At 34.2% G+C, this 24,399-nt stretch overlaps 3 protein-coding genes across 4 annotated transcripts; 1 reads left to right on the forward strand and 2 right to left on the reverse strand.

Annotated features, from left to right (window-relative positions):
- The first annotated feature begins 2,602 nt into the window (after nt 1-2,602).
- LOC107009494 (cold-responsive protein kinase 1-like) lies at nt 2,603-6,763 on the forward strand. The gene is made up of 7 exons (XM_015208835.2): nt 2,603-3,000; nt 3,880-4,029; nt 4,256-4,368; nt 4,620-4,830; nt 4,912-5,146; nt 5,852-6,002; nt 6,176-6,763. Exons 2-7 carry the CDS (start codon nt 3,957-3,959, stop codon nt 6,491-6,493), a joined length of 1,101 nt encoding a protein of 366 aa, XP_015064321.1. The 5' UTR covers nt 2,603-3,000; nt 3,880-3,956; the 3' UTR covers nt 6,494-6,763.
- An 841-nt stretch (nt 6,764-7,604) lies between these two features.
- On the reverse strand, nt 7,605-11,493 carry LOC107011351 (clathrin light chain 1-like). The gene is made up of 3 exons (XM_015210816.2): nt 11,007-11,493; nt 8,450-8,603; nt 7,605-8,316 (listed from the first exon to the last, which is right to left on the reverse strand). Exons 1-3 carry the CDS (start codon nt 11,405-11,407, stop codon nt 7,882-7,884), a joined length of 990 nt encoding a protein of 329 aa, XP_015066302.1. The 5' UTR covers nt 11,408-11,493; the 3' UTR covers nt 7,605-7,881.
- A 1,290-nt stretch (nt 11,494-12,783) lies between these two features.
- LOC107011010 (RNA polymerase II C-terminal domain phosphatase-like 1) lies at nt 12,784-23,339 on the reverse strand. Of its 2 annotated transcripts, XM_027914719.1 has the most exons (18): nt 22,613-22,752; nt 21,883-22,105; nt 20,650-21,126; nt 20,177-20,387; nt 19,937-20,094; nt 19,777-19,847; nt 19,531-19,636; nt 19,302-19,385; nt 18,511-19,095; nt 18,347-18,407; nt 17,406-17,536; nt 17,253-17,306; nt 16,898-16,994; nt 15,492-15,712; nt 15,308-15,394; nt 14,048-14,113; nt 13,884-13,957; nt 12,784-13,540 (listed from the first exon to the last, which is right to left on the reverse strand). In XM_027914719.1, exons 3-18 carry the CDS (start codon nt 21,115-21,117, stop codon nt 13,423-13,425), a joined length of 2,592 nt encoding a protein of 863 aa, XP_027770520.1. In that variant the 5' UTR covers nt 21,118-21,126; nt 21,883-22,105; nt 22,613-22,752; the 3' UTR covers nt 12,784-13,422. The 2 variants fall into 2 exon arrangements, with proteins under 2 accessions (XP_027770520.1, XP_015065799.1); XM_015210313.2 differs by lacking the exon at nt 21,883-22,105 and having other exon boundaries at nt 22,613-23,339.
- Nucleotides 23,340-24,399: the final 1,060 nt, after the last annotated feature.

The following is a 24,399-nucleotide window of genomic DNA, read 5'->3' on the forward strand; positions in this document are numbered from 1 at the left end:
ATATAAAGACTTGCGTGCAAGTTTTATATATACTAGTATTAAAATGCTTTAACACGGTATATAGCAAATATAATATATGCAATTATCTATACATACGAAGACATTGAAAAACAAAAATAATTGAATTGATTAAGCAAGATAATTAAAATCTACTTTTTTTTTATTAAGCTTATTATACTATACTTATTTAATGTGATTTATCTCTTTTGTATGAATAAAGGCTATGAAAATATTGAAATGAGGTTTAATATACATTCGAAAGATATCGATTGAGGATTTCTTTTTGAACAAAAACAAAAATAAAGAAGATTAAATCTAGACTGAGTTTTCCACAGGCGGCAAAATAAGTATTATTTTTTTTAAGAAAAAAAAAATTATGATCGAAGTTGATTAAGACAACAAAAGAAAACTTGAATCAACTTTGTTTCCATCAAAAGTAAATTTGAATAAATACTCCATCCATTTTATATTATTTGACACTTGTTATTTGATACACTTGAAAAAAAATTAGAAATATATTTATTAAACTAATTTTATTAATGATATTATATAATTTTAAATTTGACATGTTAAAGTATAAAATAAAATTGAAGGAGTACTCGGTAGTCCTTCAGCCAAAATTATTGCAATTAGTTGTTTTTCTAGAAAATTATACATGCGCAGAAAATATATTAATATAGCTCCCTCATTCATTAAAAAAATATTAAAGATAATTGAGTACAATCATTAAAATGCGATAATTTATATATTTTGTTCCGATATATTTACGCAATGACTTATTTATTTTCATGTCACAAATTACACAAAAGATTTAAATTGTACTGGATGAATTTGGTGTGAGAACTCAACTGAAAATGAATTCACGTGAGAATCGATCTATAACATTTTTTATGACTTATGAGATATCACCTGCTGCATCAACTCAGTCATCTTTACGAATAACAATTATAATTAAGTTGATGTTGGTCAATTAAATATTTTTTTTTGTTTTTAAAAAATAGGCTTTTGTTTTGACTAATTCTCATTTGGTTTTCGAAGTCTTACTTTGACATTCTAGATTGCTCAACAATTTATATGGAAATTTAGCTACGAATTTGTTTCTTTCTTTGTTTTCAATTATCACATAAATACATCACTATCTATAATGACTAAATTAAAAATGATGAAATCTAATTTGATACTTTAACTAACCACTATCATTTTAATTAAATGAATAGATGATGGATTTGAATATATTTTAATAGCTCTGCTGTCATTTTGCTATGAGCCATTTTAAGTCAAACTTTAATTTTGAGTATAGTTTATTGTTACTCTTAATAGTATCCACTTATTAGACATTTACCTAACTAATCAAAGTTTGTTTAGGTTAATACTCTATATAGCTTGACTAATTTTAACTACCCTAAACAGAGTATTCAATTATAAATTAATTTTTACTTCTAGTACTGATATTTAGTAAAATTGATGTAATTTCGTGCCCTTTTTTTGTGGTTTTCTATGTAGGAGTGTTTTGTGGTATAGAATTTAGTAAAAGAAAAGAAAAGAAAAAGTAAAAAGAGAATATCTTTTTATTTTTTCCAACTTTGAATGGGTTGAAGAGAATAGAAATAATCCTAAATTATAAGAAAAAATTAATTGTCTCGTAATTGAAAAACTATAATCTCTTTTTAGTTATGAGGTAGAATTAGTGAAAATAATTTACAAAAATCTACACAGACAATATTTTTACATAGTTGAAATAGTCCTGTTGATGTGTGTACTTTTAATTAAATGTTTCCTAGAATATTTTAATTTTACGAGAAAAAATTATAAATCAGAGAAACTTTTTATACGGAGAAATGAATTGAATAAAATTTTATATAACTTACCTCAACATGTTTGAAACATAATTTGTAACCATAGTAGCACGTGAATTTGAAACACTCGTTTAAAAATAAATTCAGTATTAACTACCACTTGGGCATAAATGAACCAAAAATGTAACTAAAAATTAATAATTACCTTTTTAACAAAAACAGATATTACTCTCTTCGTTCATTTTTATTTATCATGTTATATTTTTTTAAAAGTCAATTTAATTAATTTTTAAAGTTAAATTAGATTACATAGTTCGATAACTTATTTTTTAAAAAATTTAAATATTCAGAAACTATACGAAAAGTATTCTAAATTGCAATTTTTTATATATCATGAAAAATAAATCGTAAAATATTGGTCAAAGTTCATATAGTTTGACTCTAAAAAAAGAAAATCATGACAATTAAAAGTGAATGAAGGGAATACTCTATTTAAACCTTTTCGTACAATCGAAGACATATTCTTTGGGTCTTTTTCATATACATAAATCTCAATAGTTACTCGTGCAAATATTGATTTAATATTAAGAATCTTATTAAATTTTGATACGTCCATTCAAATAGATAAAATTAAAATTAAAAATAATTTATTCTAAATACATCGTATATATAAGCAAAATTTACATTATAGACAAACTTTACTCGCCACAGTGTGAATTCAAAAAGATGAGAGAAGCAATATGCGTGGTTGACGAAATATATATATATATAGGTAAAGAGAAAGTGAATAGATTCGCTTTCGAGGTTCACACTAAACGAGTGTGAATATTTGCTTTTAAGGTGAGAACACGTTATTAAACAAATGTTTATACGTACAGTGAAATAGCCAACTATGACGACTCTCTTCTACTTTTCCTTCTTCTTCACCAGCCTACCAATAAAACTGATTCCTCTGATTCTCCTAATTCTCCATTTTCTTTCCACACTGAAATCTCCATTCTTCTTCTTTCTCTCTGCTTTTCCAATTTCAAGGTACGTCTGGGCCGTGCCTCAGTCTCAGTGTGGCTGATCATCGTAACTTGGCAAGCTATTGCCTCACCAACTAGCTAATTAGACGTGAGACCCTCATTGGGCGGATCTCTCATTTTGCTCCACAGCCTACGGGGTATTTGCAGCCGTTTGCAGCTGTTGTTCCCCTCCCAAAGTAGGTTCTTATATTTTATGGAATTAGATGCTTAGCTGCAATACGATACTCTTTGTTCATAATTACTTGTCTATTTTTGTTTTTGTCTATAGTTACTTATTCATTTTGACAAATTAAAAAAGTATAATTTTTTTTACTAATTATAACCTCAATTAATTATTTTGAAAATGATACAATTGATCCATTCATATTACTAAAGGCTAAAATAATAAACTCAATTATGTTAATAATTGTTTTTCTTAATAGGTACTCGATTATGTTAATAACTGTTTTTTAACAGGTATATCAATTCAAAAATAGACAGACGGAACGAATCCACCGGAGTTTCTAGTTTTTTCTTTCTCTATTTTAATTTTATAGTAATGGAGATAGTTCATTAGCATGTTTAACCACTGTTATCAAAAACGAGTAAAGGTCTAAAGTCAATTGGGACTTTAATGGAAAAAGCGAAAATGAAGAAATTATAAAGTGAAATATCAATTGTATATTGTGTAGTGGTGTTAGCGAAGGTTCAATATACTTTTTTTAAGCCTTGCGATTTTGACAATACTCTGTTTAGCACATCAAGCAATCAAATTCGTTTCTTTTTGACTTTCTGTTGAACGTTTTTTTTAATAAAAAAAACAGAATATATGTAAGCAAACCTTTATTCAACTGCAGCCTAATAATAGTGTTTTCAAACCCCTGCAATTTTATTGAATCAATATTGAAAATCATACTTGATCATTTATAAATTTTTGTACAATTGTTTGTAGTACAGATCGTAGATATAAATGATGCTATTTGTTGCTTCTTCAGCTGAATAAATATGGTTGTGCCTTAATAGTTAGTTTAACAAGCTGAAGGAGGTAGCTTTTTTGTTTTGTTTTGTTTTTACAGGGTATTGGTGGTGAAGGTAACATTTCATTTACTCATCAAAAGGCACTATTAACTGATTTAGACACACGCTAATTGACATGAGTTGTTGCTTCTTTGGCGACCGGAAAAAGGGTCATGATCTCGTTCACCATGATACAAGAGATGCAGGAGGTTAGTGGGAACTGGGATGTTTTTCTGTTTTTTAGAGGACTTGTTTGCAACTTTATGCCATTGGAGATGCATTGCGCATTTGGTTGTAGACCATCTTCAACTTAGGCATAAGTAATGCCAGTGCAAATGCTGTCTTGAGTAAATTCAATTTATGCACAACAATTAAGATAATTGACCGCCAATCTGCGTTTTCATATACCATAACTATCTTTATATTTTCTGGCAGGTGACTCCATTGCAAGCACAAAGAATTTTTCATTTAACGAATTAAGATTAGCAACCAACAACTTCCATCAAATTAATAAAATAGGGCGAGGCGGTTTTGGCACAGTATACAAGGTACAGCTCTAAACGAATACGTCTCATGCTTTTTCGTGCAGCAGTTTTATGCATTGGACAACTTATTCTTGTGTGTTTTGCATAGTTCTGTTTAAAGTGTTACATTGTTGGATGTTATGGTTTAGTTTAAGTTATAGTAGTAGGCAGATTTTTGAAATTCTCAGGAAATCTGCATTACTAACTTCATATTTTGTATTAGATTTTCATTATTATCTCCCCTTTAAAGGAGTTGTGTAATACGGTAATTGCAGGGAACTCTAAAACAAGGAAAAGATGTTGCTGTGAAGACACTAGCAGCAGAATCAAGGCAGGGTTTGCGGGAGTTTTTGACAGAAATTGAGACAATATCAAATGTCAAACATCCAAATCTAGTTGAGATAATTGGATGCTGTGCTGATGGAAATAACCGGATTTTGGTCTATGAATATTTAGAAAATAGAAGCCTTGACCGAGCACTGTTTGGTAATGGCCGAACTTCTGGTAAAATAAAGGATTAACTTAAGAATTATGGAATGGCTGATAATGGTATTTTTTACTTTGCAGGTTCAAGGACTAGTGTTAAGTTAGAATGGGAAAAAAGGACTACTATTTGCTTGGGTACAGCTCGAGGTCTTGCATATCTACATGAAGAAATAGTGCCACATATAGTGCACAGGGATATAAAAGCTAGTAATATTCTGCTTGACAAGGATTATACACCAAAAATTGGAGATTTTGGGCTTGCTAAACTTTTCCCAGATAACATCACTCATATCAGCACAAAGATAGCAGGAACAACGTACGTCTTCCTCCGAAACTCTAGTTGAATCTCTCTATATTTTGCATGGCTGAAAAAGGGACCTTTTTTTTTTTGGCTTCATTGGGCTTTAAGGTGTAATCCGTTGTTAAAGATACCGTGAGATGCTGTAATTGTATATTCAAAATAAGGAGTAGGAAACAATGTCTGGAAATGAATGCAATAAAGTAAAAAAGTAAAAATGAAGCTTTGACAGATGACAAGGTCATATTACTAGAGTCCTTTATCGTTCTTCTCTTTTTTGGTTTTGTGTGTGTTACTTGTTCTGGTGACTGTTTAATCTTGTGTGAAGAGTCCACATATATGTGATAAACAAAAGAACTAGACAACTAGTTGAGTAAAATTTGTCTAAATATAGTCATGATCATTGGATTCAGGACATTGGTTCTATTTGCAACTATCTTCACACGTTGATGCCACAAAATTGAGCATAAAATGATTAGCCATGCTTGCATATAAGCGCAATTTATGCTTCTTATATTTCTTTTCTTCTTTTAAGTTGACGGTGTTTTGTGTCTTAACTTTTAACAGTGCTCAACTATCAAAAGACTGTTAGGATCAATAACAGATTCAAAAGGACCAGCTTTAAATTATTGAAATTCTTGAATCTGTATTACCAAGCATTCTCCAAAGGATTTGCTATAGGCAAGTTATCTGACTTCTAAACTTGTTCTCTCTTCCAAGCAGTGGCTACCTGGCGCCTGAATATGTATTAGGCGGACAATTAACGATGAAGGCTGATGTTTACAGTTTTGGGGTCCTAATACTGGAAGCAGTCAGTGGCAAGAGCAGCAGCAGCAGAATTTGGCAAGGTGATAAGAGGTCACTTCTTGAATGGGTGGGTGAAATTTTTCTATGTTCCTTACATTTGTTTCAATAATGTGTGTTGCTAACAAATAATCATATATTCTAGTCCATGTTATTGAATCTCTGAACAAATGCAATTTCTCGAATACCCTTTTTCCTGTCATATCAAGTGATCAAAATGACATTAACAATTTATTGCATCAGTCCTGGCGGCTCTATCAAGAGGAGAAACTATTGGAGTTGGTGGATGAAGAACTAGATGAATATCCGGAGAGAGAAGTCGTCAGGTACATCAAGACAGCTCTGTTTTGCACACAAGCAAATGCAAACAGAAGACCAATGATGAGCCAGGTTATTGAGATGCTTTCAAGAAATATCCAGCTAAATGAGAAAGAACTTACACCACCTGGTTTTTTCGAAGATTCTGAAGGAAGCGTGCAATCAAAATTGAAGATATCTGGAGGTAATACTAGTCAACAAAGTTCTGTGCACATCACAATTACTCAAGTGACCCCTAGATAATCATCCTTCGTGACCGCCTGATCCGGCACTTGAATCATTCTTCCTGCGACATTGTTTTGCAGCTTAAGATGACGTTTGCTTGATATTTTCTAGGAATTGAGTTTGCAAACTTGTATATTATGGATTTTTAACAAAAAAGGATAGCTAACTTTTTCAAATCTAGTTTTTCAAATTTGTTGAGATATTTCTGATATCTTCATAGAAAAGTTTGAACCTTTCTGCAAATGTAGTTCAGACACATGAAGCAAAATTGAGTTTGCAAATTCAAAATTTTTTGAAAAATTTCAAACAAACGCCATCTAAGTTCACAGAAGATCGAAATTGCAGGATTAATGATATCGGAAGGCGTTGTCAAAGTTCCTAGACAAAATTCCAGCAATTTATGTGTATTATTTTTGTATGACAAACATTTTTTTGGGTCCTGTCTTTTACCTTATTATTTTTATTCTGACAGGTATTATAGGTGACTATGTTTATATTTATTAAACCGATAAAATTATATAGTTTCAGATGTTTGGTACGAAGCAAAATATTCTTTATAAAAAATTATTTTATCAAGATAAGTGATTTTTCCATGCACTTTACTTTATTATTTTTTTTTTTGCGCATGCTTTTCTATATTCGGAAATAAGCAAAAATATAATTGCAAAATCAATAATCTAAATAAATATTAATAGATGAGGTAGGGGCTTAGGGTGGGTTCGAGTGTAGGAAGGGGTCGGAGACGGTAAAATAGCATTTGAAGAACTTGGTATTTCCAACTTCACCAAAAAATTATGTTCCAAACAAATTTCTAAAATATTTTGACCAACCAAATATATAAAAAAAATAGTTACTACGATGTTTTTTTCTAAAAAATTTTTACACCATACCAAACACTCACTTATTTTTCTGTTTTCATTGTTGCTCCTATCTTTTCAATATGAACACTATCGAGTCTGCCCCAACCCACCCAAAAAAAGAAACGGATCAAAGAAAGAAAATAATGCACTGTCCAATGACACCAAAGTACATAGCAGGTGGCAGGCAACTCCACGGTAGAAGTCTACAACACGCTAGGCTCATATCAAAGACCAGCAATGAAAATCTATGCTACAAAAGGATTGGAATGTTTCACCACCAAATCAACTTCAAGAAATATAAGGTTTCTGTAAACAAGAAAATAATGAATTCACCTCCAGTAAAGAAAGGACCTAAATAGTACAATAAACAAACTCAGACATCCAATGCAACAAAATGCAGCTATTGTCTGTCACGAACCAATAGAATAGTAGTAGAATGACACAAAATATAGTAAATGATACAAAATTCATAGAGAAAAAAGAGTAATATGTAAGAGGATAACACATTACAACATCAAAGACTAAAGAAATTAGGCTAAAAGCCGATCATTCTGCAGCAGTAGGTTCTTCTGATGTCTGAGTAACTTTGGCATCACCGGGAGGTGCATCTGGAGTCCCATTTGGTGCTACAGTATCTTTAGCATTCTTGGTGTCTTTTCCGTCCTTTCCAGCTTTGGCATCCTTGGTGTCTTTTCCATCCTTCCCAACTTTGGCATCCTTGGCAGGGGCAGGAGGGGGTGGTATCATGTGAGGTGGTGGGGTGTGCTTAAGCTTCAGCAGTATGTGGCGCATCCTTGAAAGATCGGTAGGTTTCCCAGGTTTAGGCCCTTGGACGACTGTGATGGATGGCTTCTTATCTTGATCCTTCTTCCTTCCCTTCTTCTCAATGCTGGGCACCTCCTTGGGAATGAGCTCTGCTATGGCTTTCCAATATTGCTTATCAGCTTCTTTATGGAACTTCTCTTGACTAGTCAAGTACAGCTGTCATGGGGAGGGGAGAAAAGGAAAGAACTTGTCAAAGTTAGATATCCATAAAATCTTGTAAGAAAGAGTAGGGAGAATCAAATATAACTCCAGTTTGTTAAGAAAGGCTGATAACTCCCTAGAGCTTCACCTTCTCTTTCTCGCGGTTAGTTGTCTTGTTGGTCTCAATACTGAGATTTCTTTTCTCATAGAATGCTTTCTTATATTCTTCACCTTCCTCAATAATTTGGCTTCTGATTTCCTTTTCTCTCTTCTCCTTCTCCTCAAGACGGATAGCATTTTGCCTGATCCCAAACCAAAAAACAAACGAAAATTTTAACAGCACACATATACGAGCACACTTCCAATATTCCTAAAGAATATTGCACAAACGATCCTTAATGTGTTTTAGCATATGCATGCTAACTATAAACCTCAAAGATTGTTATTACTCATGTGGCACCCTACATGTATATGACAGCTTAGTTTTCATCATTTCAACTACAGGAGTCCGAAAAAATCTGGCCAAAAAAGAGAGTCATGTACTGATGTAATGAGATTCTTTTGATTCTCTTCTTTTTTATTTTATCTGAGAAAAGCAAAAACGACTCATTGTCTAGATACATAGAATCCCCTTAAGGAAATACTCTTCTGCCATTGGAATGCTTAGCATCACTCCACGTCAGCCCCTACCTCTTGACCCTAATTCCATTTTGCTAAAGCCCTCAACCCAATTCCAAAAAAATGGTGGATTCAAAGGAAAAAAGGGTTGTGCATAACCAATTACTCTCAATTATGGTTAAGCCACTAGGGATGTAAATGGGGCAGGTGGGATACAGCTTGACATGTTAAGATTTTGATCCGCCCTTCCCACCACCTCTGTCCCATTTCACTAATAAGACTTCATTTTTTTGGAAGTATCCTATTTAATATTTACAACAAAAAGAACTGCTTCTATTTTAGAACACAAAGGATCTATATTAGTGCATACTATTGAATATCCTTCTAAATAAAACACAAAAGATGAGGATTGTGTTATTGTTTGTTATGTCCCATCAGTGAAAGTTGGCATTGAACACCATTTCTGCTAAACTAAATCACTGTTCGTATCGCCATGTTTGATAAACTTTCATTGCTTATTATGATCTAATTACATTGCAAGAGCAGCATCTAATAGAAAAGGTCAACTCTATAAATGATTCATAAAATTAATTTGTTGACGAAAATGATTCAACTATGTTTAGGCATCACATAAAATAAATTTAAATGATACTAAATCTCGTCCCATAATCACACCACTACTACCACAAAACCACTATGAGGAAATTCAGATCTGAAATCTCATACACGAGACTCAAACTTTTAATACTACAACGTCCAATTTATTTGTTAACCTTGCTCAATTATGTCTCAGAAAACCACCAAAAAGCTCTTATGAAAGGATGGGCCAAAAGGCCCCAAACAGTGAAACACAACCTTCCCCTGCCCCACCTAAAGTTTTAAAAATTTAAGCTTTGACCGCCCCCACCCCTATTAGACCTTTGCCCTGCCCTCGTCCGGTCCCATTGCCATCCCTATACCGAAACATGGCATGATATTTTCGTAAGTTCTCAAGAATATGCTATTTTATAGTACTAGTAGAAAATCAAAACAAATCATCAATTATCAATGAGATTCAACCCCTAATCCTGAACTCTATATGATCTCATCCAAGAACCAGTAGAATTTGCTTCTAATTTTCTCTTTACACATATAACTCCTTCAAACAAATAATTTGATCTTTCGAAATTCAGGAAGTCTAGAAAACATTGCTTGTGATGTCAAGTGATGAAATAGTTCAGCACTGTGGAGTTTGGACAGCTTTTAGGAGTGGCAACAACGGGGAAAAAGAAAAACATGAAAATGCTCAATCCTTCTAACTTATAAGTGAGAACAATTAGTAAAGATTATGTGAAAACATTTATACATTTTTTCCCAGCTTACGGATATCTCAATTGGAACTTCTTAATTTTCCCCTATGCACGACAATCCATGAACCAATACTAGAAGAACTAGACTAGCCCTAACAATACCTAATTAGTTGTACTCAAAAAGCATTAAGAGTGTCTCGACACAAGCTTTACTTAATTTTAGCACTAAAAACTAACTTATTTGGGGAGGGGAACCCCACTAGAAGCTTATTATTTTTGTCCCATGGCACAAAGTTGGTAGTTATGAACCAATTAATGCAATAGAAAATCGACACCGTTAGCATTTTCAGAAATTGATCTCAAGATATAAATCATCTCAAGTAGAAGATAAAAAGAAATGAAATACTCCACAAGTTAAGACCTACAACATTCAAATTTTCTTTGCCAAGAGATCATAGTGATCAGCGTCTTACACCGCAGGAACTCCTAAAATTGAGCGCAAACACAAACTAACAGATCTATTAGTATCAACAATAGATCTGCAAATTTAACAATAAAATAAAAAAGTTCCAGAATTAAATTAAAATATGCAAAAAAAATTAATTCACTATAGAGCTTAGGAACTTTGAAATAAAGCTGATCTTATCGCTGATCTGCCTTTTACAGTAAGTAACAATAAGCAATAGATCTGTCATATTTTAGTTAAAATATTAAGGAACAGCTTAAAATCAATACATCTTTTTGGTAATAAGCTAAATCAAAATAAATTCACAAAAATAGGAATGAAGTAGAACAAACCTTCGCCATTCGCGGAGCGCAAAACCTTCCTCACGCATTTCATTCGGAGGGGGGAGAACGGGTCCATCGGAACTGAAAATTCCCTCAGTATCTTCACCTAGATCGTAGGGCTTACCATTCCCGTTCGAGATCGGAGCTGCAGAAGCTCCAAATGAACCGGTTTGGTTAGGAAACGAATCTGACCCGTACCCGTAGGGATCGGGACTATCGACGGTATGAGATACGTGTTCCACCGTCACTTCGTCATAGTCTCCACCGAATCCTCCAGAGCCGTGAAACGGCGGCGTATCGGCGTTGGAGAAGGCGGTGTAAGAGCCGTCGTAGTCTCCATCATCGAACGGTGTTGATGCCGCCGGTGCCGGTACCTCACCGTCCATACTGAACGCATCAAATGCAGCCATTTCCCTTCTTCTCTCTTCTTTCTCTCTCTACAGTCTGCAAAATCTCTCGAATTTTCCTTCTCTCTAGTACCTATATATACGCACACATATATGTGAGAATCTCTGTATGCATATGTGTGTGAATTTTATATTTCTTTTGTTCTTCTTTTTCCTTCATTTTTGGTAAAAAAATAAATAGAATATATGTATTAGTTTTTTGTTATGATATCCGAATTCATATTAAAACGGACTAAATTTATCGAAAGTTCATATATTGAGTAAAACTTTTGTATTATAAAATTCAAAGACGTCCAATTAAAAATAAAAACAATAGATTTTTTTTGACAAATGGCAAGGTAAATATATGAATTTTGTTCAATCTTGCATATATCTTGAATTGAAAGGGAAAATATCAAAAAAGTACCTTATTAAGAATATTTTTCAAATTTATTTTGTGAATTTTCATAAATTATTATGAAAAATTTACCAAGTGTATTTTTACTAAGACGATTCTTTTTTTATATTTGCTAGTATAAGGTATTTACCTTATTAATATGTGGTTAGTTTTATTTCCTTTTTTATCCACCTTTCAATAAAGCTAACATTTTAATTAATTCATTGCAAACATTTTTTATCCTTTCTTTGGATCATTGTTACTCATTATATTGTATTATATCATTATTATACCTACATTATTTGTTTTATTTGTTACTTGAAATGTATTGTGTTGTAATGTTAAATTTCGTTGTTACGTAACAATGAAAATTCCTGAAAAATCGATTTGGAGTTTTGCCATTGTTACTTAATTTCTTTTTCCAATTATATCTTTACATAATATTTCAAAATACCATTTCACCTTTTACCTTATATTATTTAATTCTAGTGAAACCTCCTACCCTAGAATAATTAAGAATGTTTTAATAAATTTATAAATTACAATACAGTACAATACAATCAAACCAGACAATTAAAATGTTATAAACAACAACAAATAACATAGTCTAGCCAAACATTGTATCTATCATACAATACAATAGAGTACAATACAATACATTATGAAACAACGAGTAACAATGATCCGAACTCAATGTTGTTCATTCTATTTGACTATCAAGTAACTATGAAACACTTATTTGTGCAGTATCATGAATTCTTTTAAGAATATATTAAAAGAGCGAGTGAAATCGATGAGTCAAATATCCTTATATTTGAATATTGTGAAAATTAAAAACAAAAAATATATTTGGTCCAAGAGAGGAGATCACGAAAATTGAACTCGATGACTCAAACCTACAGCTTTGAAATTGAAGATAGAGTTGCCTCACCCTTTATGTCCTACTCGATATTGAGTGAGGGTGAAGATGACGTGAGTTTGGAAAATAAAAAGAGACGATCAATTGCTGAAAACTAAAGATTGCATTAACCAATTGAGGAGGTTACATTTGGACAGTAAATTGTACCCCTGGGGATACAAAAAAAAAATGCAAATAGACTACACAGTAAGCAAATTACAGCTTAACAAAATTTTCCACTCGTCCTATTTGGTATGCGGGAGAAACCACAAAAGCTAAAGGTCTCAAATCATATCCTAAATTAACTATGAAATCGTCAAAATTGGAGTGTACTCCGGGAAAACGCATTGGACATGGCCAAGGTGTATTCAATGCCGGAAGAACGAACTCCCGAAAGTATGCGGCTTTTGGTGCCCATCTTGAATGAAGATGCGAACTCATTCCAGGCTCTAAGTGGCTTTTTAGAGATCTCCCAAAATCACATGGAAAATAGCAAGACATCCACAGTTCACAAATTTGAACTACCTGGCTCCCAAAAGGTGATTCAATTCTGATCTATCGATCCAGACACTTGCTTCTATTGTGAGCGTACATACTGGATATAGTCGAGCTGAAACAGCAGGACAGTGATTCATAGTAAAGATCCCAATTGGCTTCACAAATCACAGCGGCAGATGTTCCCATGTATGTTAAAATTTCTATGGGGTTGATGTACAAGCAGAGGTGAAGATCTTTATACATAGTTCATGGCATAGCGGAAGTATTCTTCGGGAATCTACCAGACAATGGTACTCTCTGCTGCACACCCCGAGAATATTCAGGTTTCAATCTTTTATTAGAAAATCCCTGCTGCTGCAATGATCTGGATGAAAGAGCAACAATAAATGCACAATCAGAAGCTAATACTGGTTTAGCTCAAAACAAAGCCATGGAGAACACAGCTCTAAAATAAAGAGAATGGCTTCATCATAAATCCAATACCCGCTTACCCTTAAATAACAAAATGCGAAGGAGGCAAAAAAATATAAATTAGGAACAGATGGCAGCAAAAAGACAAACCAGAATCCCCACCCCACCCCAAACCCACACATATACAGAAAGAGTTTCATTAGGTTTACTGGGTGGCCAGAAGAAAAAAATTGCCTTCCAAATAGGGGAAACTACATTAGTCTAGTTTCAAAAGTGAAATGCCTGAAATCACTTGCCTTGGAGAACCCTGGCGCTTGTGAGAAAATTGAGCCAGCTCAGACTTCAGAGCAACAAGAGCCCTTTCAGCAGCCTAGAGAAACAAATGTGCAGCCCAAAATTTTAAATCATAGATAAAAGTGATAAGAGAGGAATTTAAAAAGTAAGCTCTAAAAGTAAGCACCTGTGTTTTAGCATCATCCCACGTTGGACCAATTCCTTTGCCAAATACTTGGCCATCAATTTCCACCTGCAATGTGATTTACCAAATAGACAAAAGTAATGTCAGCAAGGCAAGAGATAGTTACTCAATAGACATGATGATAACTCTGCCATCTTAAGTGCATACTTGTTTCTTGAAACTATGAGAATCACTACTTTGCAAACAAAACTATAAACCAAATCTCCACCAACCATCCACCATTATATGAATTTCTAATATCGAACTTGATGTTTAGCAAAGAATGCTTTCCAGAAACTTCAATATCAGATTAAACATTAAATGTTTTTAACCTACCAAGAGAACGAACTGAATGCAAAGTTCTTCTCTTGTTGCAGGACAAGAAAGGTGAATTTACAGTACAATCCTGCTACAGAGCATAATGGAGAAATATTGGATAAGTGGTACAGCAGAAGGTAGAGTGTTTTTTTAAGCTCGCAGAGCATGGATGGTTGCTTGACACAGGACAAGCTGCAGAAAAAGGGGCAATTCATCTCAACAGATGCTATCTAAGAGAGAGGGAAATAGAGGAAAATAAGTCAATTCCAAGTGTGACACAGTTCCAGAAATGTTTTCAAGGTTAAATGGACAATGTCAAAGACCGACCAAAAAGCTATTTGGAAGCTCGAGATAAAGGGGTCTGACTTTTATGTAAGGGGTCAGGGCCTAACTCCCCTCCCAACCAAAATGATGGCCTTCAATATACAAAAGAGGAGAAGAAAAAAAGAGGCGGCTGAGGCTGGGGGCTCCAGAGTAAATAGAGAAATAGGATATAGAAAAACAATTCATGTTTGTATTCTCTGGAACATGGAAAGGAAGGAAAGCAGATTTTGTAGAACAGAACAGAAGCCATCAGCAAATTAAAGTTCAATAGTGTATGTTACTAGCATACTGGAATATTTGAAAAAAAATACAGAAAACATGCTAATGGGATACTATCTCTTGAACTTTTGTTAAACATATTCAATATTTATCTTAGTGCTGTTCAAGATTAATAAAATCTTTCCTATAGTGATTATAAGAAAGAGAGAACTAAATGCAAAGGATAAATGACCCAGATCCATCCCGTGAATGAAGCAAAAGGTTGCAATTATTTCAAAATAATAAATGGTATATCGCCTCTAAGCCATGAGTCAGAAAAGATGATAAGAGTTCCTAACACTACAGCAAAGCATATTTCGATTAATCAGCAATACAAAGAAGAAAAGGAAGTAAATAGGCAACCTGGGCGTATATTTCACTTTTCTGGCCCGGATTAACTGAAAGTTGAGGCTGAGTTTGGAATGCCAAACCAAGTCCTTCAATTGCGCACTGAAAGAATCAAAATAATAAATGGCACATCCCAAGACATCAAAAGAAAACTGAGGTAAATAAGGTACACTAACATAGCAAGCTTATAAAATCTTACTAGTTCTCTTAGGGCGCCAACTGAACCCACTGACTTCTTAAAAACCTCAAGCCTTGGATCCAACACTCTGGGAGGCTCTGATGCAAAAGAATGTGAGACACGATCTTGATAACCAAAAGGACTCATGTTCTCAACAAACCCATTATCACTTGCATTTGGAAACCTAAATCCATCACCCTGAGTGGAACTGGAATCAGCTTTGATACATGACAAGTATTTGTCTGTAAAAGCAACATGAAAATGTCAAAATCATCAAACTTATTTGGAAACATGACACTTGACCCGATGGACATCTAAAATTCATGGATATTGCATATGGTTTGCTAATAAGAAAATATTCCTCTGATTTGCCAACAAGCACACTATATAAGACTTGTGTAGTGCTTATTCAGCAAGAACAATGATAACTATTTATCCCCCCATCCTCTCCAACCACAGTATATCGTGGCTAAGTCATATCAATACCAAATTAGGCCACAATTAGATACCTGTGATCTCTCTAAAGAGTTCCTTAACACAAGGATTAAACAATTAACATCAACATTAAAATGTCTCAAGAGTCCTACGTGAAGTAATGTGATCACCAACTATTCTGCCCAAAAAAGAAATGTCCTCCTCTTTCTGAACCCTTTTCCAGGAAAGGGACTGGTCAACAAAACCCCACACATTATTTTTACAATATTCTACTGAAGCATTATTCACAACTAGAAGGATGACTCCTTGAAAAGAAGAAAAAAGCAGCATCTATGCAAATAATGCAAAACCTCTTTTTTTTATTATTATTATTTTGGTTAGGAGGGGGAGACGGTGTGAGGCCCATTTACAAGTGATGAAGGCCAATCCAACTGATTTTATATATATACACACACACACACACACACATATATATATACACATATATATACACACACAAAAAATGTACATAAATTGGAGTAACAACCCAACAAACAACTATTTATTTTTAATACAGACAACCCAAACGTAGAACTAAGTAGAGCAGGAAAAGTTGAACTTCACAGAAGCATGAAAGCCTTTTTTAGCTTGACTCTTATCACTCCTAAGAGTTTTTCAAACTTACTCTCAAAATTTAAATAATTTTCCCAATAGATGAAACAAAATTCACCACTGAAAGATGTCACAGTCAAGTGGAATAAAATCCACTTAACTCAAATTCAGCATAAAATCATCTTAAAGACTACACAGGGATACTCACAACTCCAAGTGCCAACAACATCAGTTCAGAACTTCACTCTATCACCAGGTTTGCTCAAAGAACACTCTATAACCGTGGAAGTGCATATAGGTTAAGCTAATACAAGGTGATGAAATCTAATCACAGTAAAGCCAACCTTTGAAAAGTCAGATCATTTCCTACAGTGAATTATGACACAACACAACAAACTTACCGGCCAGATACATAAGAGATTCCTCAGCAGCATGTCGTTGCGCTTCCCTTCTCGTCCGGCCGATTCCTTCTCCAACTTTTTCTCCTGCAAACAACACCTATACAAGCAATACAAACTATGACTCAATAAGATGGATAGACCTCAGTAAAAAAGATTGCAGAAAATCAGATAGGAAGCTTGTCCAACAACACAAAAGAAGTATTGACATTCATGCTACTAAAACATGGCTTGACAGAGCTCACAGGCAAGACAGAAACAAGGTCCATAAGACTATTGTGGTACATTCTTCATTAAGTAAAGGTGAGACATAAAGCTCATTGAAATAATAGAACTAGGATATATGTACTCAGCATACCTCCAAGCAGAACTGCAGTTCTGGACTCGAAAGAAAACTTGATCTGAATTCGACCTGCATGTATTTTCCATAAGCATTCAGAGAAATCACAAATAGAAGGGAGGAAACTTTACATTAGTGCTGCCTGATGACTGGACATAGGGGAAGCACTACCTTCACTCCACACTTGAATGCAATATCTTGTAAAGCTCCAGCAGGTGTATCTAGATATGGATCATAATGTCCAGGTTCAAGGTCAAGAACCCTGTTGCTGGAAGATGACCGACCCAAGGGAACATCCTCACCTGTGAAACTAGAACTTTTTAACACCATTTCTGAATAGAGATTTAGCTTGTCTCATATTTTTCGTCCAGTGACATCACATAGTTGCATAACAGACCTGTTATTTGCTTCCTTCTTTTTTCAAGTCTCATGTGTTTGTTTTATAAGAATATAAAGTGTAGTTATTTAGCTTGTACACATTAAAAACACTCTTATTTTGATCAACACTGAGATATTATATTCATCGTCTGTGAGGATTCATGTAACTGACCCCATCAGGGCCAGCTTGTGCACATCATGACTAATCTCATGGAGTACCTGCTAACTCCCACCATCACAGGTACAAGGTAAATTTGTCCATCATGACTTGGACAAGGCGTGGTCATTGTATAAACCTAAGCAGAAAGATGCATGCCAAAATGCACTCCTAAAACCAAAATCACATTTGCTTTCATAATAAAAGAAGAAATCTGGGAGGGGGCTGAGGCTAACAAAAGCACTCAACATGAGCCCATACTGCTTAGTTTTGTTTCTCTGGGTGTTAAAAGAGGTCCATACTCCAAAAAATTGTAATATTGTAGGGTAACCACCTATTTTTGTCCTCTTTTCAGCAGTTCCCACTTCTGAGTTCTGACAAAGATTATAAACTATAGCATCTATTACTGCAAAATTTCAAGTACTTAACAAGCTTTCTGAAAGCAACTTAAAGGAAAAGTGAAAACTAAGAAACAGTTTTGGTCAACATATGTACCAATCAGACACTGTCTTAAGTTAAAGAATCAAAATGCTTAAGCTTTTACATAACAGTTCTCAAGCGTGGTTCATGACCATACCTGGTGGACGAAAGCTAGGTTGTGATTGGGAAAATCTCATCCTGTCATCCCGAGGGAATACCTGGAAAGCAAAATGGAAACAAACCAAAAAAAACAGTTAGGTCATATGTTACTCGTGATAAATGATTTTCAAAGCTGTTGGCATTAACAAATAGATAACTCACCTCTTTTGGCAGCCTTTGGTTCTCAAAAAGAACTCTATCAGATGGCATAGAAGTCTCCATTTTGGGAAGAAAAGGTGGATGAGGAGGCCGATTTTTGTTAATATGCATAGACTCTGGATTTAAAGGAAATTCCTTGGGAGGTAAGGGTCGATTAAGTTGCCTAGGGCTCATCTCTTCCTCAGCCGGAAACCAACCATGTGGCTGCACCCGTGGTGGCACAGATACTTGTAATGGAGTCCCAATAGGGAACTTTGGTTCACTTGATACTTGATCTCTCGTGTCTTGACCATGCTGCAATATAAGTAATCTCCTCCTTGTATCAGGATCTAATTCAGATTCTGGTACCTCACCCTCTTCCCTAGCAGGAGAACTTTGCAAGCTTGTATCCTGAGGACTTATTTGAGTCGCTGATGATTTAAGTACAGAAGTCACTTGAGGGAGATGTTGAGTAGGAAAAGGCACCACTGGGCCTTGAATGCTTGGTTGTGAAATAACAGGTGGGACAGGGTACTGGAGAGCTGGTACAAGTCTTGGATCCAAATTTGTCATTTGAGAAGGAACACTTGTTGAAGCCAACATTGCTTCCTGAAAGGTCGAGATAACTAAATATTACGCTACAGTATCACAAAGAAGACGAGTCCCATTACATGCTAGAAGAAAAGATTACACTGTACAGAGGAATGAATTATCAAGAGAGCAGAATAACCACATCCAGCACTTCTGACCCTCATGAAAAGTGTGGATACACACACCCAAACTGAGTATAAGACTCAAATATAACATTATTGTACCTTGAGTCTCCTTTCAACCTCACTATCAGCCATTCCATCAAATCCAAGTGAATCTTTATTCCCATTTACAGCTGAAGGATCATCCTGACCAGCAAATAATATATTCTCTCATAAATATTCATAATAAATTTTAAATTGGTGCAACATTTTATCATCCATATTGTAGATAATCATAAAAACTAAGATCTGTCAAGAGAAATGGAAACTTTTAGACATCATTCCCACAAACCTCCGAAATCAAATAGTTGCTAACATCGGGAGCAGAAGGAACTTGTTTAATATCATCTTCATATGCAACTTCAGATATTCGCTGTAATAGGCCTTCATCAAAATCTCTGCATAAAGTCAGACCAAGTAAGTAATACTAATTTAGATAAGAAACTAACCCCAAGAGACGACCAAATCTAAATAAAATAAGATAAAATAAGTTGGACAATAAAGATTGTTGGCACCAGGTAATCTCCTAAAATCTTACTTGAAAAAACCACCTCTAACATTGCAGGCTACATTTCTGGCAACACAAAGAACAGGAACAGAATTGTTGCCCTACAGTAAAATTATTCAAGTACTTCAGAATGTTAACATATGATATAGTTCAACATCTCATAGAAACACTAAGAGAATGTGGTACATACTTCAGCTTGAGGGGCAAAATATGGAGCAAATGCAGGAACAACGTGCACTCGAGGTTGATCCTTATCATCCCACACTTTCAAGCGATCATCAATCACCAATGCCATCTTAGGATGACAATTTCCATCTTGGAATACATTGAACAAAGATTTCCTCAAGCCTACAACATAATCATGAAAAGTCAGTGATTAGAGAGAAAAAGAACAATGCACTAGCGAAAGTTTGGTAATTTAGAAACTTGCCAGACTTGACACAGACAATACGATCCAAGAGTTCTTGCGAGTTAATCAAGTTTGAATCTGGATCAAGAAGGCGCCACATTTCTAAAGCATAATCTCTTTCAGCCATTGTGCACACATAAACTTCAAAGCGCTTCCGACCCCTTGCAGTCAGATAGCTTCGGAGATCCTCCCAAGCAGGTCTCAATCTCACAAGAACACTAGTATCACGGATCTGCCACAGAAAGAATATGTGATGCATCCCCCCAAAAAAAGGAAGATAAAGCTACAGACAATAAAACAGTTTAATGCAAAAGAGAAAGGGGATAAAGAAATGGATAGTCCCATCACTGAACCCCTTTCAACAGTAAACGTAAGACTACAAATGACTTGCATTCCTCATCTGGATGTCAACTAGTCATCAGTGGACCATAAATGATACGATTAACAAAACAGGGATAACATGGTATAGACGATAGAGTACAAAGTCCACATACCATTGGATTAATACGAGTAAGAATAATGTTTCTATCTTGCAACCTAATCAGGGGTCTGACAATAGGTTGGTGATTATCAGACAATGCGGGGAAAACCTCAGACTGAGATCTGATCACCTTTCCATTGTCAACAACCTGATCATTTTCGGCATATTGCTTTAAAATAATTTTATCCTCCTGGTAACGCTTGACCTCAGCCAGCATAACAGAGGCACGTTGCGGATCTGACTCTGAATTTATTTTCCGCTGCAAGGCCTCTATTCTATCCTCAAATGAACGCATTGTGTTGGCAACTATGAGTGTCTCATCAAGATCAAATACAATGCCAAGACACCTGAGGTTTAGCATTGTTAGACAAGAATCATAAAGCCCTGATGCAACCTTAAATCCCCAAAAGCAAGGACATTGTCCGCCAATATTCTTAGACTGCATGGCGACTAAATGAAGTTCCTCTCTTCCAAGTGACATCACCGCAGTCTGCATTAAAAAAATACACGGTAATAACTTTGATAAGCAAGCAATTGACATTTGAAAGGGAGACAATGAGAAAGAGCCAAAATAAATACCACATATCAAAGGAAAGACCTCTCAAAAATCTAAGCTACAAATGATACATTTGCAGACGACATGGAAGATGTATTTGTGAAAAGCTTTCAGAATGTTTTTCTTTTTACAACAATTTGAATACACCTTTTTATATATGTATAGGAACAATTACAGTAGACCTTCTACATTAAAAGAAATAAACAAAATAGACTTTTTATGTTCATCATATCAGAAAGCTATCAATTGTAAAAGAGCTTCATATACTCTTCGAGTCCTCTTTCGAGTTTAGACCCCTGAAGCAAGAATCCCAACCTGATATTTACAAAACAAATGCAGGAATAGAAGTAATCTACATTAGATTCAGTAGTTCTTAAAAGAAACCTCAGCTTGACAAGAAATACAAGGACAGATTGCTACTTAAACTAAGTTGCTCGGACTCCGGTGCTGATCAAGAGGTCCAATTCATCATGATCTAAATTTTGAGATTCGATGATAGGGATCTAGGTATGGATACGAATGCGGGGGTTCAACTAAAAATAATTCAAATATTTAAAAGTAGAGCTATAAAACCTAAATTAGGATGTATTATGTGGGAAGCTTGAGGAGAGAATATTAATAAAAGGGAAATCCGGAAAGAGCTAAAAGGAAATTTCTATATGCAAGGTATTTGATTTTCTTCAAATTCACCTTAACTTTTGTTTGGATTACATAAATCAATAAATCTATCCGGGATTCCTTCTTCGAATATGGTCTAAGTACCAAAATAGATTGACCATAAAGGGTACGGACACCACACCCATGTCGTGTCAACACGTGTGCGGCACCGAAAGTGAAGAGCCCCAGCAACTTAGTCTTCAACAAAACCCTGTAACAACCCTATCCATCAGTCCATCCCTTTCTCAACTTCACACTGCAGTAGACAGCAAAAGGCTCAATCTTTCAGCATCCCATTTATTTACAGAAAAACAAAGTAATCCATTTAGCATTAAAGTCACCAAGTTCATAGAGTTCCCATATATGTAGGTCTCAAATTTTAAACAAATCTGCAAAGAATTCTGTGAACTTCCAGGGACAGTATTAGTCTAAAGTCCAAAATTTAAAAAAAAAAAAAAAAAAGGTACAACCCAAACGAGCATCTGCCACATCAATTATTTGGTCATCATCCATTTTATCCAGAGTCCAGTTCTTAAAAATCGTTAGGGTTTTAATAGTTTTTTTTTTTAGTATGTAGTATCAAGAGTTTGATTCTTAAAATTCAGGTAGTGTTTCATCTGGATATTAATTACTTGTTTCATGAACTAGGTTTATTTCTCATAATTAGCCAGTCCTGGAAATGATTCGATTAGTTTTATCTTAATTTCTTTTAATTATCTCAAGTTCAAGTTCGTTACTGTCAATTCAGCAATTTGGGGTATACCTTGTTATCTCTGAGACATGTGGAATGCAAAAGAGTGAGCGGCGAGTCTTGGGTCAGCGGCTTTGATTTTGTAGGTTCCAATTTGAAGCTTAATCCAGTAGTAACTGTGTGTAGCACTGCCAGTGGTGGACATCTCTCACTTGACGGCGAATAGTGAGATATCCTTATTAACTTCTCCCCCCATACCACACCCTTCTCACCGTACATTTCAACTTCTCCCACCAATCTTTCTCCTTCATACAACAACACCGTCGATTTAAACATTTTTTCCTTTTTTTTTTTTGGCGTGTTTTCTCTGTAATCACAAAAAATTCAAAAATTAAAAACCAATTTCTATCCTTTCCCTTTCAGTTTCTCATCGTCAATATAGATCGATCTAGAAATTATGCTTAAAATCCAATCGAAACAGGAAACAAAAGTCAGATCTTATCAAATCTACCAATAAAACGTCATCGTTTATCAAATTTCATTCAGATTTACCCAAAAAAATACCCAAAAAAATGAAAGTTTTAGGGTTTCTTTATAGAAGATGATGATTAAGAGAAGATTAAAAGTAGGGTTTAGATGATTTTTCAGATAGTAGTTGTTGTACGGCGGTGTAGGTGACGATGCGGTGGCTCTACTGTGTTTTGTGAAACCCTAGATCCACAGAGAGTGAAAGGTCAATTTTGTACTTTCTCTCTCTTATCTCCTTCTCTCTCTATCTCTTATTACACAGAGAGATGCTTGTTGATGATGATATAAATATATAGGAAGAAAAATATAAATTCGGCGGAAATATTTAAATAAAGATTCTGGGTTATTTTTAACCTAATACTCTCTCCACTTAAACAAAGTTATCTCTGACCGTATATTTTTCACATGTATCTTAATTATCAATAATTATAATATATATCATTTTTTAAAATAATTATGTATATTTAAAAATTTTATAAATAAATTTTTAATTAAATTTAAATCGCTTATTTCTCTTTAAAATTGAAATATGTCACATGAACTATAGGTCTAATAAATAAAAATAACCTAAAATTATTGGGTGCTTCGGTTACGTCACGTAGGTAATGTGAAAGGGAAGTAATTAAAACAAAAAGTACACTGTACCTGAATCTAGTTCTAAAAAATAATAAAATAAAAGGTTATTTTTTCAAATGTACTTGAGAAGAAGTCATTTTCATAAAAATAATGTTTATAAACTTGACAGTATTTGATGTGTAATTATTAAGTATTATTCAGCAAAAAAAAAAAGTAATTATTAAGTATCAAATATTTGGCAATAGTGTTTAGTTGATAGTTAAAATACTTGGGACGAAGTCATTTTCTGTGTTTTATGAGTAATATATTGGTTTTCTTTTTCATAAAAAAAATAATGTCATTTGATGTAATTATAAGTATTATTCAGCAAACAAAAGTAATTATTAAGTATTAAATATTTGGCAATGGTGTTTAGTTGATAGTTAAAATATATAGTAATATTATGTAAAGTCATTATTCCGAAGGTCTTCTGATTAGGTTAGGTCAGATAATTTTGATTTAGGTGTTTGTTTTGTTTTTCGATGAAATTGTTGAAAATATTTTTTTGTTTATGACATAATTGTACGATCGGCTTTTAATCTACCCTTCGTAGATTCAACTGATGAAATTCAGTTAGATATAAAAAAATAAATAAGAAATTGTTGAGTTCATTTCAGCACTATATGCATATTATACAGTCAACACAAATTTATTGCGACACCAATATTTATAATCTCCATGTCGCAAGCTACCATAAAATAATTTGTTCGATATGA

The sequence above is a fragment of the Solanum pennellii genome, chromosome 2 (genome assembly GCF_001406875.1).
Source record: "Solanum pennellii chromosome 2, SPENNV200".
NCBI classification, from domain to species: Eukaryota; Viridiplantae; Streptophyta; class Magnoliopsida; order Solanales; family Solanaceae; genus Solanum; species Solanum pennellii.

Bases quoted from the DNA above. Each gene is read 5' to 3' on its own strand.
- LOC107011351 (XM_015210816.2), bottom strand. From the start codon at position 11,407: ATGGCTGCATTTGATGCGTTCAGTATGGACGGTGAGGTACCGGCACCG. The intron at 8,604-11,006 runs GTTTGTTCTACT...GTTTGGGATCAG, and splicing joins GCGCTCCGCGAATGGCGAAG to GCAAAATGCTATCCGTCTTG. The intron at 8,317-8,449 runs GTGAAGCTCTAG...TCCCCATGACAG, and splicing joins CTAACCGCGAGAAAGAGAAG to CTGTACTTGACTAGTCAAGA.
- LOC107009494 (XM_015208835.2), top strand. From the start codon at position 3,957: ATGAGTTGTTGCTTCTTTGGCGACCGGAAAAAGGGTCATGATCTCGTT. The intron at 4,030-4,255 runs GTTAGTGGGAAC...ATTTTCTGGCAG, and splicing joins TGATACAAGAGATGCAGGAG to GTGACTCCATTGCAAGCACA. The intron at 4,369-4,619 runs GTACAGCTCTAA...CGGTAATTGCAG, and splicing joins GTTTTGGCACAGTATACAAG to GGAACTCTAAAACAAGGAAA.
- LOC107011010 (XM_015210313.2), bottom strand. From the start codon at position 22,876: ATGTTTAAATCGACGGTGTTGTTGTATGAAGGAGAAAGATTGGTGGGA. The intron at 19,386-19,530 runs GTTTGTGGGAAT...TTTGCTGGTCAG, and splicing joins GCAACTATTTGATTTCGGAG to GATGATCCTTCAGCTGTAAA. The intron at 17,537-18,346 runs GTATGGTCATGA...CTAGTTTCACAG, and splicing joins ACCTAGCTTTCGTCCACCAG to GTGAGGATGTTCCCTTGGGT.